The sequence below is a fragment of the Crinia signifera genome, chromosome 12 (assembly GCF_055691185.1).
Source record: "Crinia signifera chromosome 12, ASM5569118v1, whole genome shotgun sequence".
Taxonomy (NCBI): Eukaryota; Metazoa; Chordata; class Amphibia; order Anura; family Myobatrachidae; genus Crinia; species Crinia signifera.
The window spans coordinates 24,265,845-24,286,755 of record NC_139228.1 but is presented as its reverse complement, the minus strand read 5'-3'; the positions used below and the strand labels follow the sequence as shown (position 1 = coordinate 24,286,755).

Below are 20,911 nucleotides of genomic sequence, written 5' to 3'. Positions count from 1 at the left end.
CCCCGTGAAATGTGCCATTGTTTTCTTATCTATTGTTAATAATTAATGTTTCAGCTTTGGGGGGAACATTATTACAGAGGCAATTTACTGGCTGCCACAATCATTAAGGAATTGGGCCAAGGTCATATGATTAGGACAGTGCTGAGAAGTTATCTGATGTGGAAATGTGATGCTCATTTTGTGCTGGATAAAGACAGAGCAATTAAGGCTTAGACAGGGCGTATGTAATGTAATGACATGACCTGGTGCTGTTGTGATATTTCTGCATTCCTGCTCTGTTACAGTAATGAATCAGCTTTGCATTCTCCCTTCTGCGGTCGTATCCTTCACTGCAAAAATGATAGTTTTTAAGTATAATCAGAATCGTTTTCTGTCGCTGCTCTGTTTTATATTACAGTAATTCTGTCAGGGGAAATCACATGATGTAATTGTCTAATTTTCTTTTCTTCCCAATGGCGAAATGATGTTTACTGCAACATTCGTGGTCAATTTCAGATTGTATCAGTATATTGTCATTTAGCATTGCACAGAGCCATAAAGCAGCAGACAACTGAGTAGCAAGACAAGTAAACGGAACAAAGGCAGCATAGCTGTTCAGTGCTACCCTGACCACAAGGGGGAACACTACTCTTCACAGTAACAAGTGGCTTCATTGGTAGTTAGCTGCCGCAAGTAGAAGCTGGACAGTTTATATGTGGAATTGTTACCGGCACACTAGAGTGACAGTGATTTCATTCACTTATGATTTCACTGGACAGAAGGTGATTTCATTATCTAAACTTGGGGTGATCTCATCTCCTGTGTGGAAAGAACTCTAACCACCACTGAGAAAGAGATGAATGGTAAGATAAGATTATAGTGAGGGGGGGGGGGGGTAAAGGAGGCTGGTATATATATATATATATATATATATATATATATATATATATATATATTGGCTTGGCTATATATATGTGGTGGAATTTCTGGGGCCTGGACTTACAAAAGAGACAGGGTCCCCCACCACCACAAACACGCTAACCCATAAACACACACACACACACACACACACACACACACACACACACACACATAGTGCTTGTAACAGCCCTTTTCATTTCCAGCCTTACCTTTTACTCCCCCTGCACCCCCCTTGTTTTGGGACTAAGATGCACATTTCAACAAAGCAGAAGATTGACTCATAGAACCTAGAACATTAGAAGGGCTGTTTGTTATGACTGCAGAAATAATGTATGAGGACACATCCGTATGCTTGGGCATTACACATGAGTATAGTAAACTATGCACGAAACTGGCGGGCACAAAGCTGTAGTGGATGGCACAGTACTAGGCATAACAATGTATGTGACAAATACAATAGTCATCTCCTGAGCAAAGTGTTTTTAATGGTTGGGCATGGTGAGAATGAGGCTGTTACGCTGGTGGAGGGGGCGTGTCTATAGTAGGGTGGGGGTGTGGCCACTATTCTGCACAGCAGTGGCAAGTCGATAAGATATAACTTCCAACCTTTCTACGGCCTAATTAAGCCTCAAATCAGGAGTTTCCCACTGATATAATGACCGTTAGGAGGAGGGGAGGTCTGCAGCATAGTTCCAAATTCAAATAGGGAAGGTACAGCAACTGCCATTCCAAGCTGACTCACTGGCAGTGGGTGTTGCTCCCCTATTTGAATATTGGACTGTGCTGCAGCCCCTCCTCTTGAGCCAGCACTGGTTAAGAGGTATTCGTATAGAGCTGGGGTCAGTATTAACCTAGGCCCAGGGCTCTATATAAAGCCGTAATGGTCAGTGCAGGTCTATACCGGGCATGAGACTGTTGTGTTCAGCATGGGACAGTACCAGACCGGATTAATCTGCTATACAAAGGGCTATTTCACACACTGCGTCCCCTGCCGGGCAGCGAAACCCCGCACGGCCAAAAGCCATGCCGCACACAGTAGTTAATGACGGACGCGATTGTGTCCATTCACACGGGACGGCCACGGCCCGGACGCCCGGTTGCAGCCAGATCCCACACCGCCGGGCTGTGGCCATCCCCTCCATTTGTAAACTTCTCAGTGCGGCACGGCTTCTTGGCCGTGCAGGGATTCACCGCCCGGCAGGAGCCGGAGCGTGTGAAAGGGGCCATAGACTTTACTTTCTCACTTGTTATTCTAGGTATTGCACAGTATACTGTATGTGCACTATCCCATACACACGAATTACATTTTGCAATCAGTTATGGTATATTTAGTTCCGTAATACACTGGATTTGTATACTCATTGTATTGCTATCACATTGCATGTGATAGTGTTCTACCTGGAAACAGAGAATTCATTGCATTCAGAAGCCATCACAGTCTGCTTCTACAGTTGGTCTGGTTTTAATAGCAGAATTTAGCATTGCAGAAATAATACCTGTCTGTCAGAAAATCTCTAGTAGTCCTTGAGCGCAATGCGTAGAGGTCATGGTCAGCAGTATGCACTAAAATCAGAGATGTCTCCAGGGTAACAGAGAGCCGGTTACATGCTGGAGCCCTGACCATTGTACCCCTATGTGGGGTGCATTGTACGCTCAAGGACTGCACTATTCCCATGTCTTTTTCATACTGCAAGACAATTAGGGATGGCGTTCCCACCAAAGCCTACAGTATATTCCACATGTGCACTTTGCAGAAACCTGCTATGCTGTAATATTCCTACATCTATCTTCCGAATGATATTACAGGTTGAGTATCCCGTATCCAAAATGCTCGGGACCAGGAGAATTTTGGATAACGGATTATTCCGTATTTCGGAATATTTTAATATTTCAATGATGTATTTTGAAGTATCTTGCATTTATGCTGTATAAACACATAATATACACACAAATATATTTTATTACCACATAAAATACACACAAACATATTTTAATTGTTCAAAAAACAAGGTTTCAAAACGTTAAACAAAATGTGTGTACTATCTCAGCACTGAATTTGAATGCCAAGCAACCATTGTCTTGCACATATATAGTGCCAGTTACATATCATGTCCCCAGTGATGCTGTTACATATGTCCCCAGTGAGTTTTTAGCAAAAAAAAAAAATTTTTTCACTTTCTGGAATGTCCGTATTTCGGAATAATTCGGATAACGGATATTCGGATACGGGATACTCGACCTGTACTATATATGGAAAGGTCGCGTTCCCCATATGCACAGAGATAGATCTTTACAGCCTATGTCTGACAATTACAGTAGCTCCGAAAGTGGGACAAAAAAGGGATGATTCAGTGATAATTCATAAACACAGACACTGATGTCTATGTACTAAGCCTTGCAGAGATAGAGATGAAGTGGATGGGAATAAAGTACCATCCAACCAGCTACTAACTGTCCTTTTTTCAAACCAAGCCTGTAACATGACAAAGCAAGAACAGTAGATTTTGACTAAAATCTTGTGCGCTAAATTAGCAGCCCTAATACCACATCCAAAAATGTGGAGAACCACTCCAAAACACAGTTACATACAATACCAGACAGGTACCGGCCAATCAGCTCTTAACTCGTTACCATGGAACCGAGCATTGTCCCTCTCTTCATGCGCTGTTGTCTACCTCATATGTAGACTAAAATATTTGGTACGAGTTAACACCATTACCATTCAAATCTTCTGTATTGTTGAAACAATATCACACTATTGTGGCTTTTTGTTTTCTCTTTTGGGTCTCCTCTTGAATTATTTGTAATCGCCCGAACACCTGCCAAATCCCGTCTTGTAACCGGCCAATCAGTTAAGAGCTGATTGGCCGGTACTTTGAGCTTGATTCAGGCCAGTTCGTTAGGCATCATATATTCTAACATAGACCAGACATGTCCAAACTGTGGCCCTCTAACTGTTGTGAAACTACACCTCCCAGCATGCCTTAGCAATCCCAAATAGCAAAACTGTGGCAAGGCATGATTGGAATTGTAGTTTCACAACAGCTGTAGGGCCATAGTCTGAACATGCCTGGCATAGATCCTCATAAAGTGTTTTCCTATGTAGTTGCTGTACAGAGCGCTGCTTAACAATTTAATGATTATGGGACAGCCAGGGGTAATATGGTTTCAGAGACCAGCATTCTAGAAAAGAGATCTCTACTTGAAACCAGTTGTACCTTGTATGTGTAATTGGGTGGTCTCTTTTCTACACCTGCGTTATACACACTATTCTATCAGATTTATATTTGCTCTACATGCACGAACCATGCTACTACTGCATACTGTACCTCCCAACAAAGCCTGCAAGCAGGGCCGGCGCTACCCACTCAGCAGCTCCTGCAAAGCAGGGAGGCGCCATGCTGAAAAGGCCCTGTCTCCCTCTCTGCTCTGCTAAAGCTGCCTCAGCCCTCACTGTCACTGCCTCCTGCATGCCGCCCGCAGCGCCTTTCTGACAGCGGGTCGGCAGTATAAAGAGCTGCTCCCTGCATCGCGCACACACTGTCCACCTCCTGTGACCTGCCCCCTCTTCCTCACGGACACTTGCGCTGAGGCATGTAGCGCTGTCTGTGAGTGCCTGGATGACATGTCATGTCCGGATCATCCCCCTACCCATTGCTCCCTGCGCCTGTCAGCTGTCAATCAAATGACGAACAGGCAGCAGCGCCGCCTCCCCTTCCTTCCCTCTTCTCAGTGTGCTGTGCCAGTGCCGCTGCCAGTCCTCAACACTCCGCCCCCTCTATCTCCTCCCTTCTTCTTCCATCTCCTCCTTCTCTCACCTCCTTTCCCCCTCAGTCACAAGTGCTGCACATACTTTTTGTACTGCTTTCGGATCGCATCGCACACACATTGCATGCATGCCGTGCGATGCGATTTAGCCCATAACATATGCGATTCTCGCAGCGTGTATGGGCACCTTTAGTGCCTGCAACATTTTGCGGACACAGCACTGAGATGGTGTATGCACACATGTACATGCACCCGAGATCCTCCATAGGATCGCATGTTGCATACACTCCCACAATCGGGCTGCAGCTTGTTGCAATGGCAATGTGAAAGGGCGCAAAATGTATGGTTTGCAGGAGGGCGCCGGACACCCTAGCACCGGCCCTGCCTGCAAGTCTATTCACAGACAACAGGGGGAGGGGGGGGGGGGGAATCCCACCTCCCCATCCCACTGCCGGAAGCGGGAACGTCACAAAAAACTGGTACGTTGCCGTGATAAGCGGGACAGTTGGAAGGTGTGCTACTGTATTTATAACTGGTGCTTAATATTGTTGAAATTAGTTAAGTCAGGAAACCCTATGTTATGCCTGTAGCTTGTACTTATCTTGTTTGTCTGCTGAATTTCTAAACTTGGAAATGTAATTCAGTTTCCATTTCATCTTTTGAAATTGCAGTTATGTATGGTAATGAGAAACACACTTCATGCACAAGGCTGGATACACATGAGTTATAACCCGAAGGAGAGCTGCTCAAGTAAAAATATTAGATGCCTAAGTACTACAGATGTGTCCTCGTGTATCATTGCTGGAGGTGCGCCAAACAGCCCCGCTCCGTGCACCAGATCCTGTGCGACTGCGGGCTCTGGGCATCTTTTACCTATAAGGCAATGCAGCTAGGTTGCACCGAGAGACTCAGCCCTTGAATCTGTATATGAAGTGCTATGATGCAGCTGTTTGTATACAGCCTCAGTCACATCACTTCGTATTGCGACTAAGATGTATTTTTGGGGTAAAAAGATGCCCAGTGTTTGCAAAGTCACACAGGATCTGGCTGCTCACTCACGCCAGACATCCGGGATCACATGGCATATTGTGGCAGTTTGTATGAGGACACATCTGTTTTTGAAATCTGGGGTAGATGTATGAAGCAGTGATAAGGGAGGAGAAGTGGCACATGGCAACCAATCAGCACGGAAGTAACATCTATAAATTGCATAATATAAAATGATACAGAGCAGCTGATTGGTTGCCATGGGCCACTTGTCCTCTGGCTCACTTCTCCTCCCTCATGACTGCTTCATACATCTGTCCCGATATACCCGATTCATGTTTGGACACAATGCTGATGTTCTTGAGACTGCGCGATTATCAGTAGACAGAGCATGCACCGGGATCGCACTGCACACGCACCGAGATACTGTTGCAGTGCCGTTTGCAGTGAGAATGTAAATGTAGAGTGAGTGACAGGAAGGGGCCAATTGCGTTCTTAACACCATTCCCCATTACCTCATTGTGTCATGGCAATTTTCAGAGAAACAAAGCGCTAGTGCAGTTGTTCACAAACTTTTTTTGAATCACAGCACCTTAGAATATTCGCAGCTCATCCGGATATCATTAAACCTCAAATGCAGTACGGACGGTGTAATGGTTAGCATTACTGCCTCACAGCGCTGAGGTCATGGGTTCGATTCCCACCATGGCCCTAACTGTGTGGAGTTTGTATATTCTCCCCGTGCTTGCGTGGGTTTCCTCCGGGTACTCTGGTTTCCTCCCACAATTCAAAAATATACCGGTAGGTTAACTGGCTCCCAACAAATGAACCCTACAATGTCTGTGTGTGCGTGTACATGTGGTAGGGAATATAGATTGTAAGCTCCACTGGGGCAGGGACTGATGTGAATGTTCAAATATTCTATGTAAAGTGCTGCGGTATATGTGTGCGCTATATACATAACTGGTAATTAATATTTGCAGTCACTATGGTGCCTTCCCTCTCCCATCCTCCTTTGTAGTGCATTTGACTATTGTGCATGTGTTTGTCCTTGTTCTTCTTTGTGCTTTGTTTTCTGTTGCTATGGCTGCATCATCCTATTTTATCTGCCCAAACATCGCATCACTCACTTTCCACACGTCATCTCTTCACTCATCTTCCTTTTGCGATTCACACTGATAATTCCTGGTTTTCCACTTCTTTTCTTAGATCTTCCAGATCTTTGTAGTAACCCTATTCCTCAGCATATATACATAGGTGTGCGCACATTGAGTGTTAGAGGTGCACAGGCACCCCCTAATGCTGTGCCGCACCCTTATGAACACCTCTGTCGCTAACAATACCAGGAATACCCTTAACCAAAGACTTTTGCTTTTTAGAACTGTATTCCATTTAAAGAAGCGCCCATCATTCAATATTTGTGTTTGCATTGGTAATTGTACTAGACCATTATCATATCACTAAATACCTGCGTCATCCATAGAAACATAGAATTTGACGGCAGATAAGAACCACTTGGCCCATCTAGTCTGCCCCTTTTTTTAAACATGTTACCTCAAACCATATTTGATCCTTATTTTTATGTAAGGATATCAATATGCTTATCCCAAGCATGTTTACATTGTACTACTGTATTTGCGTCTACCACCTCTGTTGGGAGGCTATTCCACTTATCTACTACTCTTTCTGTGAAAAAATTCTTCCTCACGTTTCCCCTGAATCTTCCTCCCTCTAGTTTCAGTGCATGTCCTCGTGTTCTGTTGCTCCTCTTCCTGTGAAGAATGTCTCCCACCTGTACCTTGTTAAAGCCCTTGATATATTTGAAAGTTTCTATCATGTCCCCCCTTTCCCTTCTCTGCTCTAAAGTATACATATTAAGATCTTTTAGTCTTTCCTGGTACGTTTTGTGATGTAGGCCATGCACCATTTTAGTTGCTCTTCTTTGCAGTGGCGTAAGTTCAAACCAGCGGTCCGGAGGCGAAATAACAATGGTGCCCCTTCTTCCTTCAACACCATTGCAGTCTAGCCAAATTAAAGATCACATGGCCACATATGAACACACGCAAATCCACATACACAGCCTCATATACACACACACACAGCCACATTTACACACACACAGCCTCATATACACACACACACACACACACACACAGCCACATATGCACACACACACACAGCCACATATGCACAGACAAAAACTCCCCACACACTCAAAGCCACATATGCGCACACATACACAGCCAAACACACAAAAAGCCACACACTGAAAAGTGATCCTGGTGTGTGCCTTACTGTAAGCACTCTGTCACCGCTGAGGCACATCCGCCAGCCCCTCTTCCATTCTCAACCTGAGCAGCGACAGCGCGGATAAAGGAGCTGGGGTTGTTCAAGCGGGAGACGGGCACGGACAGCAGGACTTTCTCTGTCAGGAGGCGGAGTTTGCCAGCAGTGTCACTCAGACAGTGCCCCCGCCTCCTGACTGCCGAATCCTACTCGATCAACCCTACGATGCCGCCGCTCCGCGTCCTGTCGCTGCAGAGCTTCTGATGTAAGTGACTGGGGCACTGGAGGCAATGGAGATGGTCGTGTGCCCCCTTAAGTTCAAACGCCCGGCGGCAACCGACTCCGTTGTCTCCGGTACTTCCGCCACTGCTTCTTTGTACAGTCTCTAATGTATTTATATCCTTCTGGAGATATGGCCTCCAGAACTGAACACAATACTCTAGATGAGGTCGTACCAATGCCCTATACAGTGGCATTATTACTTCTTTCTTTCTACTGCTGATACCTCTCCCTATGCAACCAAGCATCTGACTTGCCTTCTTCATTGCTTTGTAACATTGCCTACCTGCTTTTAAGTCCCCTGAAATAGTGACACCTAGATCCCTCTCTTCCTCTGTAGTTTCCATTATAGTGCCATTTATACTATATTGAGTCTTTGGATTTCTGAGACCCAAGTGCATGATTTTGCATTTTTTGGCATTAAACTGTAGTTGCCATTCTCTTGACCATTTCTCTAATCTGCCTAGATCCTCAATCATTTGTTTTACCCCTCCTGGTGTGTCTACCCTATTGCATACCTTTGTGTCATCTGCAAAAAGGCACATTTTACCCTCAATTCCATTTGCAATATCACCAATAAAGATATTAAAAAGCACCGGTCCAAGTACAGATCCCTGGGGTACTCCACTTGTAACCTTTCCCTCCTTTGACTGTACTCCGTTTACTACAACTCTCTGTTTTCTGTCCTGCAACCATGCTCTTATCCATTCAACTATCTTAGAATCCAATCCCAAGCTTTCAAGTTTATTTAACAGTCTGCGATGTGGGACAGTGTCAAAAGCTTTATATGTGTATGACTATATAAGCATGTACTGTTACACAGAGTAATTAGAAGATCACAACTGAAATATGCAGGAGATTATGGTGCGGCTGACAGACTTTCTATATTATAGCGAGTGCCAATAGATGATGGAAGACACGCCTGATTGGCGGTGTTAGACACACGCCCAATAGGTGGAGCTATGCACACTCCTTTGACGGTGCACCCCCTAATAAGATGTGCTGCGCACGTCTATGCATATATATATATATAGAGAGAGAGCGAGAGAGAGAGATAGCATGCTTTTTTTGCACTCAGACATAGGCCCTTATTCTGGTACACTCGCAAAGCCAAATTCCTTCTCAAATGGACAAAGCCATGTGCACTGCAGGGGGGGCAGATGTAACCTGTGTGGAGGTGTTCCGGATGGAGGCCCGACAGTCATTTACCCGACGTCGGGATCCCGACTGTTAAAACACCGACAGACGGGTTCCCGACGGCCACCAGCTATTCTTCCTCGTGGGGGTCCACGACCCCCATAGAGGGAGAATAGAATAGGTGGCGAGCATACCGTGCCCTCAGAGTGGCGAGCGCATCGAGCCCGCAAGGGGCTTAGTTGCGCTCGCCATGCTGTCTGAGTCCGGCCAGTCGGGCTAATGACTGTCGGGATCCCGACTGTTGGACCCCTATACCACACCCGTGCGGAGAGAATTAGATTTGGGTGAGATCTACTGTATATTGCAGTGTAAAAATAAAGCAGTCAGTATTTACCCTGCACAGAAACAAAATAACTCACCCACATCTAATTCTCTCTGCACATGTTACATCTGCCCCACCTGCAGTGCACATGGTTCTGTCCATTTGAGAAGGAATTTGCCTTTGCGAGTGAACCAGAATAAGGGCCATAATCTGTTTGGAACAAAGTAAATACTATTTGTGTACACATTGCACACTGGGTAATATATATCACTCCATTTTGCTTGACAAGGAGCTGACTGAGACAAATGTACAGAAACATAAATGGGTCAGAGAAGTTTATATTCTGGGACAAATTCTGACTTTTTGGTCTAAATAAAGTACTATGAGTCTGAAATAGAAAGTATTTGTGAATAATCTAGCCTGTGTTCTGTCCTGGGGATGTGTCAGTATCACACTATTGTTTCTCCCTAGGAATAATACGATTTACTGTATATCAGAATGTACCTCAGCAGCGCATCTGCCATTGTGACACAATCTGCCTATTTTATTAGGTAGATGTTCCCATTATTATCTCTGCATCTGCTGAGGCTGCAACAATTGTATCTTCAGATGGAGAATGTGGGTGTTATGTGGCTTTAGTTCAGACTGATAAATAAATGCACTCATATTAGACAAATCTTAATTCAAGGGGATTATGGTGCTGGCAATTGGGATTCTGCTGGTCAAAATGTCAGTGCCAGGATCCTGTCCACCGGCCATATCACTGCCACCAGACTCTTGACAGCTGGCATCCAGATCCTAAGTATGCCGGGGTGTCGTAGGGTTAGGTTGCGGGGGGGGCAGCGTTAGGCACTTACGGGGTTGGTTAGGGTTAGGCTGCCGGTAGGCAGGATTACGGGCATAGGGGGAGGGAGTAAGGATACCTACACAGCACCTGTTGGGATTCTGTTCAGCACGATGCCGCTGTTGATCTTCTGACTGCCCGCATCCCCAGGGTCATCGAGAGGGGGGTATTAATTGCCCATGCCCGGGCTTGCTAGAGGGGCCCATCGGGGGCCCTGGTCCGAACCCCTCCCTCTCCATCCCTCTCGGGCGGCAGCAGCACACACCTACCTACAGCAAGTGCTGTGCTGACAGGCTCAGCATGAGCAACTCACTGACAGCGTGAGAGTTCACGCTGAGCCTGCTGTCAGCACACCACATGCTGTAGGTAGATGTGTGCTGCTGCTGCTGAAGAGGTGGGGGTTATTAGAGGGAGGTGGCCATGCCTCCCGCGATTAGGTCATGCCCCAATTTTATCAGGCCCGGCATGCCTCTCGGCGGCCCTGCGCATCCCATCTACCAGTCATGCACACTGAATCCAATTAAAAAATTGTAGAGGATGAACTTACAGTACTTTCTTTTGTCCCTGCTTTTGGCAAACTGCAAGCCCTGCTTGTCGCAGCATGGTCTGAGCGGATCAGCATCATGGAGATGCTGCACCTGCACACCTGGACTCTCGACAGGAAATCTTGACAATGGTCGGGACAATTTCCGATCACCCTATTCCATTGATGGCTCACCTTGACACTCCAGCTGTTTTACCTACACATCCCAGCATGCCCTGCATCAGTTTTGGCATGGCCAAATAGCAAAACTGATTCAGTGGAATAATATCTTGTTCTGTTCTTTATTAAACTACATGGTTCACACACATCTTCTGATTGGCCGTGCACCACAGCCAAGTAAGATGCCGTATACAACCCATGTGAGCGCTCAATTGGGCATACACATTAGTAGATATACTCATTTTGTTGTTCCGATATGGCAAATCGTGCTAATGCCACTGTAGTCTGTACCCAGCCTTTGTCACATTGGTCTTTGTTCTATGTCAGGCATGTCCAAACTGTGGCCCTCCAGCTGTTGTAAAACTACAGATCCCAGCATGCCTTGCCACAGTTTTAGCATTCCCTAATAGCAAAACTGTGGCAAGGCATGATGGGACTTGTAGTTTCACAACAGCTGGAGGGCCATAGTTTGGACATGCCTGTTCTATGTAGATCTAAAGAAAGATTTAGAGGATGGTTGTGTCTTTATTTATATATATATAGTCAGTGTCAGAGGTACTGTACTGTATGCTGTCAGTAGGCAGGGTTAAGATTGGATTCACTGCACAGTGTTGCCTATACAGTATACAGTATGTCATTTGTGTCCACACTTATTGTGTATCTCACCTGGAACTGCTTTAGAATTTCCAGACTAGACAATCTTTAAACAATCAGAGAAAAAGCCTCGCTAAGTAGGAGGAATGAAAGGAATTACCACAGGGAAAAACTACAGAAAGATTTCTTGTATCCCCTGCAAAATCTTGTCTCATTTAATTAGTTTAGCTGCAAAACTACTTTAGTCTGTATGACCAAAGCAAATGAAGGATCTTAAATATGCACTGACAACGCAGTTAATTGAATTCTTTTAACGGTAATAAAATAACGCAAATCAGCCTACAATGAAATCCTTACCTTGTGATTACAGGCAGAGGAAATTGCAAAAGAAAATGAGGACAACTCCAAAACGGAATCGGAGAAGGCTGAGTAAGTTCTTTGAAAAGTCTGCTACAGTATGCTACAATTACCACACTGTACAATAACAGCAACAATGGGAACTATGCAAGCAAACAGCACCTACAGCACAGGCAGCATTTGTTTGACATTTCATTCTAATAAAACATCTGTATTGGAAACTAATCTCACATTTGCTGTGAGGCTACTTGCAAATTTTTTAGCAAATGGACAGAACCATGCTGCACTGCAGGTGGGGAAGATGTAACACATGCAGAGGGAGTTCGATTTGGGTGGGTTATATTTTTTCTGTGCAGGGTAAATACTGGCTGCTTTATTCTTACAATACAATTTAGATTTCAGTTTGAACACAACCCACCCAACTCAAACTCTCTCTGCACATGTTTCATCTGCCCCCCTGCAGGGCATCGTGATGTTGCCCATTTGCTAAACAAAAAAGCAGCATTGCAGGTTTGAATAATTCCCTAGTCCATAAAAGCCCAATTACCTTTGCAATGTCACTTGCAACAAGGACTCCGTTGGCAGAGTGATTGACAATAATATACCATTTGGGGGATGTGTCTGTAAAAATGCAGATTAGTCTATTTGGAGAGTACCCCGGTGTATGACTGCAATGCTGTAGGCATAAAACATGGTGCCGACATAGCGGATCCTGCCTCTATTCTGAGTGGCCGTGGAGTCACTCAGGCAGTTGATGTTCCTCTCATCTGTGCTGTAGTTTGCTATGAATTCAGTATGCAACTCACAACCTGTGGGCTGCGGCTACACTTGAAATGCCTCACAGTTCTGTCGCTGCAGCATCGGCATTGGGACCGCATCTTAAACCGGCCCCATACCGTATGCTGAACTAGTAACAAATCGACTTCTACAATATCTGCCTGACTTGTTCGTCAAGTTGATTTGGTTTGAAGTTGGTTTTGGGTGGTTAGGGAGTATCCACTACTGCACAATCCTTACTGCCGGAGGACAGATCTAATGTTTAGGGAGGAATTCAATGATGGGGTTATTCTGAGTCGCTCGTAAAGGCACAATCACTCTCTAATGGACAAAACCATGTGCACTGCAGGTGGGGCTGATGTAACATGTGCAGAGAGAGTTAGATTTGGGTGGGGTGTACTTCAAACTGATATCTATATTGCAGTGTAAAACTAAAGTAGCCAGTATTTACCCTGCACAGAAACAATAAAACACCCAAATCTAACTCTCTCTGCAAATGTTACATCAGCCCCACCTGCAGTGCACATGGTTTTGTCCATTAGAGAGTGATTGTGCCTTTCCGAGTGAATCAGAATAACCGACTTAGCCATAGTAATTTTCCAGGTGCCAATTCATTTCCCGTGCGCTACCCAATTAACCCTGGCTGCAGGCTGCACTTAATGGGGATTTTCTTTCAATGAATTACCTGTTTTTGGGTGCCACAAATTAATGCTGTTCATGCATGGGTCAGAGAACGCACCCAGCATTATGTGTTTACATCAGTTACTTTGATGAGGAAGGTAAAAGGGCTCTAATTGAACAGCCCTCGTTAAAGCCTAAGGCTACCATCATTTTTAGCACCCGTCAAATTAACAGGGCTAAATGAATTCCCCCTTCTATTCCCTCTGTCCTTACAATAGTTTTTTATTCACATTTATGCACATGGTAGTAAAAGGCAAGCACCAGCCAATTGGTAATGAGGGTGTCAATACAGTAGCAGCCAGGGAGATTCCTTGGAACACTCCCACCGTCTCAAAAACCTTAAGCAGTCTTTCAACAAGGGGTCTTACAGCTTGGTGCATGTGCCTAGTGCTAATCTGCCACCGCTGGTGGCTTTTGTTTGTCTATGCTGCACAATATATTGCTACTGCAAATTCTATCACATCTAGACAACATACTGTATTAGTCCATACTGTACAATTTGATATAGTTTATTAAGTAAAAATGATAGCACTCCCATACCATTAGAGTATGTACTCATGTGTAGCTTTTAAAATGTCATTCTTTCTTTGATTGCGGGATATGACTGACATAAGCTGGACATACAACTAAAGATTGATTGTCCAGTTGGGATGTCCGGTTAGGACATAAAAGTAAATGACAAAAATGGTAAATCAGAGAAAAGTGTTAAGTCCATTTGATTTAACTAATTTGTCTGAATTACCGTTTTTGGCCATTTTCAGGCATTTTGGAGCAAATGGTCAATTGTCATATACTCCCATATATTACCAGATTTTTGTTCCAACCAGCTAAATTGGACAATCAATCTTTTTAGTTGCATATCCAGCTTTACAGCGTACCTGCATGATGATGTTTTCATATGGCTGGGTAGCACTGTGGTTGTAGAATGGATAGCGGGCCAGGTACTGCTTGCTTGGGTGATTGGGGCATCTGTCAGCTGTTCACTGGATCTAACCACCGTCAATTCATAGCATTGAAGATGGTGAGAAAAAGGACAAAGCTAAAGCGGAGGAACAGTCTCAATTATCGGAAAGTAAAGAGGGAATGAGGAAGAGAAGGAGACGGGGGCAGAAGAAAGAAGAGCGTGAGGCATTTATGGCAAATTTCCTGGCAGGATTGGAGATCTACCAAACCAAAATGCTGGTAAGCACTTCCAGTGTGCATGATAGCACCTACAGAACTTACACGTTACATGGTGCAGCATGAACGTGTAGATTGCATAGAATCAATTACTGGCCCAGCTACAGGAATAGTAATAAAGACCTTCGTATGCCTTTTATATAAATCATGGTATTGTAGCTATTGACTTGATCTAAGCATATTCAACAAACTATTACAAGAGTATGACATAAAAGCCAGGAGAGTGGGTGCTTGAGTACCCCTAATATGTATGCACCAACCATGACTGTGTATATGGGGGGGGGGGGGGGGATAACATGAACGCACCAATCATTTTTAGAAGCATTTTTAATGAGGATGGAAAAAGAGATCAACATTTATTGACATAAAAATGACACTACCCAGCAGAGTACTCTGAGGAGTAACATGGAAAAAGACCAATGTAACACGTGTACAAGCACCAGGAAGTAAGAGTAGGCATGGCTGACACTAAGGACAAAGAAAGACCCAAATAATTAAATGAACAGTAAACAAGGTAATTAGAGTGTCACAATCAGAATCTAGTTTCATATCATGTGGATATAAAGTAAAAGCATTTGTGCAGTTGCATTTTAAGGTCAGCCAACAATGAATCCATATATCTCTCCCAGACTATACCATGCTTGTTTCTGTGGAACTCTTTTGTGTACTGTAGTTTGCCCTTCAGTCACTGCCACAAAACAGAATGGAGTAATGTGAAGAGGGAAGGAGGATGGAGGGTTAGGGTTAGGTTGCTAAAATGGAGGGTAGTCGATGGCAGGGGGAGGGTAAGTACCTCATCTCTCTACGGATAGTAGTGGCATTGGTATTCTGATTGCCAGTCAACCTTATGTATCCTGATTTTTGCAATGGACCAATGGATATGGCTGAATTGGTGTATTCCTGTAGTTATTGATCCATTTTAAATTGAGTTCCAGTCCCCGAACCAAAATCACAAAGGTTGATTTTATTCATGACCTACAGTATGTGAGTTACAAGATCTGCAGATAAGACCAACACTAAAACCAAATTGTAGCTAATGTCCTACACATGCCAACTTTACTTTGTCAGCACAAAGAAAAGTTAAATGAAGACCGTTCAAGAGGTTCATTTGGATAAAATAGGAAATGTTTGACGGAGGTGGGCAGGGTGGGGCAGAAACCTAGCAGACATACCGGGGGAAATTTACTAACGGAAATTTGTAAAAAATGGGTGTATTTGTATCCAGAAATACACTTATTTTTGACATTTACTATCCCGAAAATACGGCAATTCGTTTTCGCATTGATGTGCTATCAATACGTATAGGAATTGCCATATTTTTGGGATAGTAAATGTCAAAAATAAGTGTATTTTTGGATACAAATACACCTATTTTTTACAAATTTCCTTTAGTAAATTTCCCCCAGTGGGGGAAATTTACTAAAGGAAATTTGTAAAAAATAGGTGTATTTGTATCCAAAAATACACTTATTTTTGACATTTACTATCCCAAAAATATGGCAATTCCTATACGTATTGATAGCACATCAATGCGAAAACGAATTGCCGTATTTTCGGGATAGTAAATGTCAAAAATAAGTGTATTTCTGGATACAAATACACCCATTTTTTACAAATTTCCTTTAGTAAATTTCCCCCACTATCTCTTTCTTCCGTTCCATGCATTGTGGACTCACAATACGTAATGTCTGCTTAAAAACAATTTAACAGCCCTTTGGGCCATTAATTAAATTGTGGTTTCGGCACAATGTTCTGTAGCTGAAATGGTGCCAAAACACAATGATTTGAAATGACCCATTCTGTCACACATGACTTTATTCTGTCTCTCGAGAGGGAAAAAAAAAAAAGTCAAGATAGAGATTTCATTTGAACTTATAGATTTCTTCTGATGTGAAGTATTAGATCTTCAAACCAGTTGACCGCAGGCAGAAAATACACATATCTCTACAGATGTTACAGTAAAACCAGCTCTTTGTACCAAAATATGGATAACAGCCATTATAACTGTTTTAATCTTTTTTTTTTTCCCATTTCTTTTCAGAATTATCTGGCCAGAAATTTCTACAATCTACGATTCCTTGCTCTGTTTGTTGCGTTTGCCATTAACTTTATTCTCTTGTTCTACAAGGTAATATTTTCTATCGGATGCGCTTTCTAGTGCTATATGATAAAGTGGCTTCCCGTCAGAGTACTTTAGGGACAGAATCTTTTCTTATATCGCTGAATCTATTGTGCACTTGTGAGGAAAGTCTCCCTTTGAAGACAGGACGTCTCAGTGTCTCTTCTCGAGACGAGCTTTTATCGTCCGAATCGTAGCAGAGCTCGGCTGGGCTTTATTCTGCCTCAGTCTGCCTTCTCGCTACTCATTACGTGGCTCTGCTTCCGTCTATGTGCTAGGAAGGTTAAACGTAAAAAAGAGAGAATGCATTTTTAGTCGCAGCAGACCGGAGTCTATTTTTTTTTTTTAGACCTTTTCGCTTTATCTCCGGAAACCAATGACTAAACAATCATTAGGAAATACTAGAGCAGGAAACTCTTCATTCAGCTAATTAGGATTGTGATCGTGTAAACAGTGTGATATACAGTACTTCCGTATAAAGAGCATTGTCCAGTTCATTCAGCAGCGCAAGCTCTTTAAAACCCAATTCCAATATTGCTCAGTCATTGGTTATAAGGTATCCTCATACCATGCTGTATTTTCCTAGGTGACGGAGGAACCCGCCAATGAAGACCCAGATGGCGAATCAAACCTATGGGACACATTTCAGGATGAGGAGGACACAGGAGAAGGAGCGGTTTATTTTGTCTTGCAAGAAAACACTGGTTATATGGCTCCAACCTTACGCATCTTGGCGATTATTCACACAGTCATCTCTTTCGTCTGTGTTATTGGATACTACTGTCTGAAGGTACGGGGAATGCTTATAGAACCGCAGTGCTGGAAACCATAGCTGCATTGTCAGTATTATCGCTGACAATATACTTGCTTTTCACTCTAATTCAAGCCTGTTCAACCATCATTCAATCTTTATGCTTACAAACAGTTGTAAGCAGTAAATGCACATTTTATTTGGCTGTGATATCGTTACCCACCATATAATCTTGATAATGGAGGGGTGACAGGACTGCTGTTTGACTCTCATCTAGTGTCTCAGCTGAATCCATGTATAATAATAATGTATACTGTACAATAATTCATGGAGCAGTGGGTGGCTCAGGATCAGTATATCACTGATTTCAGCTCACTAATGGGCCCTACATACGCAGAGATGTGTGCCAGAGATACATAACGGGAGATTCAGCACAAGAGATTTCACTCTTGTGACTCATTTCAGACAATGAGCCACATACAGAGAGATTTGTGTCAGAGATTCATAATGGGAGATTCAGCACGGGAGATTTCAAATCTGTCACAGAAAGTGAAGTAAAAACACTGCACTTCATCACAAAAATTTTATTATTACTGAACACATCTAGCACATAACTTTATGTCTTCTTTAATAAGTATTCTTTCACCTCCCCTAATATGCTACCCCCCCAAAAAAAAAAAAAAATCATGGTGGCTAGTGGTTCCCCCTGAACCGAATGCAAACCCATATGCAAACTATTAAACGTTGGTGGTACAGTGGGAGCTGACAAAAAAAATACTTACCAAGTCCGGGGTCCAGCGTCTCATCCTCTGTCATACAGACAATAATTTTGTAAAAAAAAAAATGGCATGGGGTCCCCCCCCCCAGGTATGACCAGCCCGGGCTTTTTGAGTGGTCCTGGTTCCCAAAATCCAGAGGACAAAGTGCGTGGGGTCCCCCGGATTTTGGGGACCAGCACCAGGCTCTTGAGCTGGCCCTGGTTTCCAAAATACGGGGGACAAAATGAATAGGGGTCCCCCATATTTTGGAGACCAGCACCAGGCTCAACTAGCAAGGGGTGTAATGCCATAGCCAGGGGACACGCTTGATGGTGTCCCGTGGCCAAAGCATTACCCACCCTAACTAGTCAGCCCAGGCTGGGAGTTTTTGGGGAGGTGGGGACCCCCCAAATAAGGGGGTCCCCCCTCTCCAGGGCACCCCAGGCCTGGGCTGCAGCCCGGGGCTATCCCCTGCACCCCTGGGCGGTGGGTGCAGGGTTGATTGCTTATTTAACAGTAATATTGTCTTTTACAGTAGGACTACAGGTCCCAGCAAGCCTGCCCCACATGCTGGCACTTGGCAGAACCACAGGTACCAGCATGTGGGGCATTAAAGGCCCGCCGGTACCTATAGCCCCCCTGTAAAGGAAATATTAAAATAAAACAACAAACACTGGTTTTAAATGTTTTATTTAATAAAAACACAAACACAGAGTTTTTAGTATTTTATTAAACTGCATCTGGTCTTCACCTGGGGGCAGCGGCCCCCTAAGCTCTTTTGCATGGCCGCCGCCTCCCAGGGCTTCGGCCTCTTCATCTGTGTTCTTCACCTGGGGGCGGCGGCCTTTTAAGCTCTTTTGCATTGGCCGCGCCTCCCAGGACTTCAGGAGCTCTTCTCTCCTTCTCCGCCGTCGGACTGACTGCTCCTTCCCCGTCTCGAGCTGGCTAATATAGCCAGCTCTAGGGGGCGGGGCAATGACGCGGCGAGCCGTGATTGGCTGGCCGCGGCCATTTTGAAATGTTAATTTTTTTATTTTTTTTTAAACATTTCCGCCCCGCTGCCGCCGAGAGGAGAGGTGAGGTGGGGGTGGCGATGGGGATGGGTGCTACTGCTGGTGGGGGAGGGGGGTCAGGGGTGGCGGCGGGTTCTGCGGCGCGGGGTGCGTCCGCAGTCGCTCGTCCCTGCTCATCTGCCCGCAGCCACACATGCGGGAGATGAGCAGGAGCTTTCTGAGCGACTGCTCTGAATTGAACAGCCCGTCCGTTCTGAATCTATGACAGATTCAGAACGGCGGGTGCGCGCATGTAAATCGCTGTGTGGGCTATATACACAGCGATTTACATGCATCTTCAGGCATTTTCTGAGCGATTTGTTAGAATCGCTCAGAAAATGCCTGAATATCGTGCTGTATGTGGGGGCCTTAAGCTTGTGTGTGTATGTGTTAGTGACACACTGGGTTGGGGGTGAGTTTGGGTGGGTGTTTGGCATCAATTTTACTTGTGGGGGTGCCCCATAACGGTCATTGCCTCTGGTCGCCCACCAGCCTTAATCTGCCTCTGCTCACACAGGCACCTCTGACACTAAATAAATTACAGTTCCTAAATGAAAACAACCATGAAAACGTATACTGCTAATGATAATAATCTAGACAATTGTCATGTGCCAGTGTGAGTGCCAACACCACTACATCCTTTCTGACCTTTAGAAAAAAAATAAAATAAATTATAGGATGCACAAGCAGCTTCTGTTGATTAAAATGATATCCGACATGCCTATATTTTGTTTGTGACCAAGCATATGACACGCAATACTCCTATTCGTATGCAGGTACAGGAGCAGTTGCACACAGAATATACTATATATTATTTTAATCAGAAGAGTCTGCTTGTGCATTATATGTACATAAGCATGTGAATAGGATGTATTTTCTGCAACAACAGGAAAAAAAAACATGTTGCCCTGGATGTGTCAGCTCGCTAATGCCAGGCATCCCCTGCTGTGTGGTGTATGGAGTCCAGATGTATGAGGACACATCAGTACGATGGAATATCTCAGTGCCTCAGCCTAGGAACACACAATGGCCCTTTTATGGTTGACTCGCTCAGGAGCGAATTCGCATCCTTGCGAGTCAACCAGAACCCGCCCTGCGAATGGTGGCACACCTGGCCCCCTTCACACGCTGGGTTCATGAGCCTGGCATGCGAATGGATGTTTTACATAAACATCCATCAAATGAAGTTGTAGGCGCACGCATATGTAAGAGTCGTCCAGACCACTCGTATCTATGCGTGAAGAAATCCAGGGAATTGGGCGGGCAGCTGACATACAGCTGTCTGTACCCCGCACGTGCGTCACAAACCCATTAGCATGTGTACGCCCAGCGTTTTCATGGGAACACTTATGAAACGCTGGACATTAACATATGCTAATGGACAAGCCCGGCACCCCACGCCCCTCTCCACACCCTG

General features: G+C 44.5%; 1 protein-coding gene across 13 annotated transcripts in view; it reads left to right on the top strand.

The window, feature by feature from the left end:
* Positions 1–20,911, top strand: part of RYR3 (ryanodine receptor 3) — a 527,067-nt gene that overhangs the window by 468,376 nt on the left and 37,780 nt on the right. For all 13 annotated transcript variants that reach the window (XM_083167836.1, XM_083167846.1, XM_083167845.1 and 10 more), the window contains 4 exons: positions 12,191–12,249; positions 14,646–14,817; positions 16,856–16,942; positions 17,520–17,723. In XM_083167836.1, the coding sequence (XP_083023962.1) occupies positions 12,191–12,249; positions 14,646–14,817; positions 16,856–16,942; positions 17,520–17,723 (522 nt within the window). The remainder of the gene's footprint in view (positions 1–12,190; positions 12,250–14,645; positions 14,818–16,855; positions 16,943–17,519; positions 17,724–20,911) is intronic.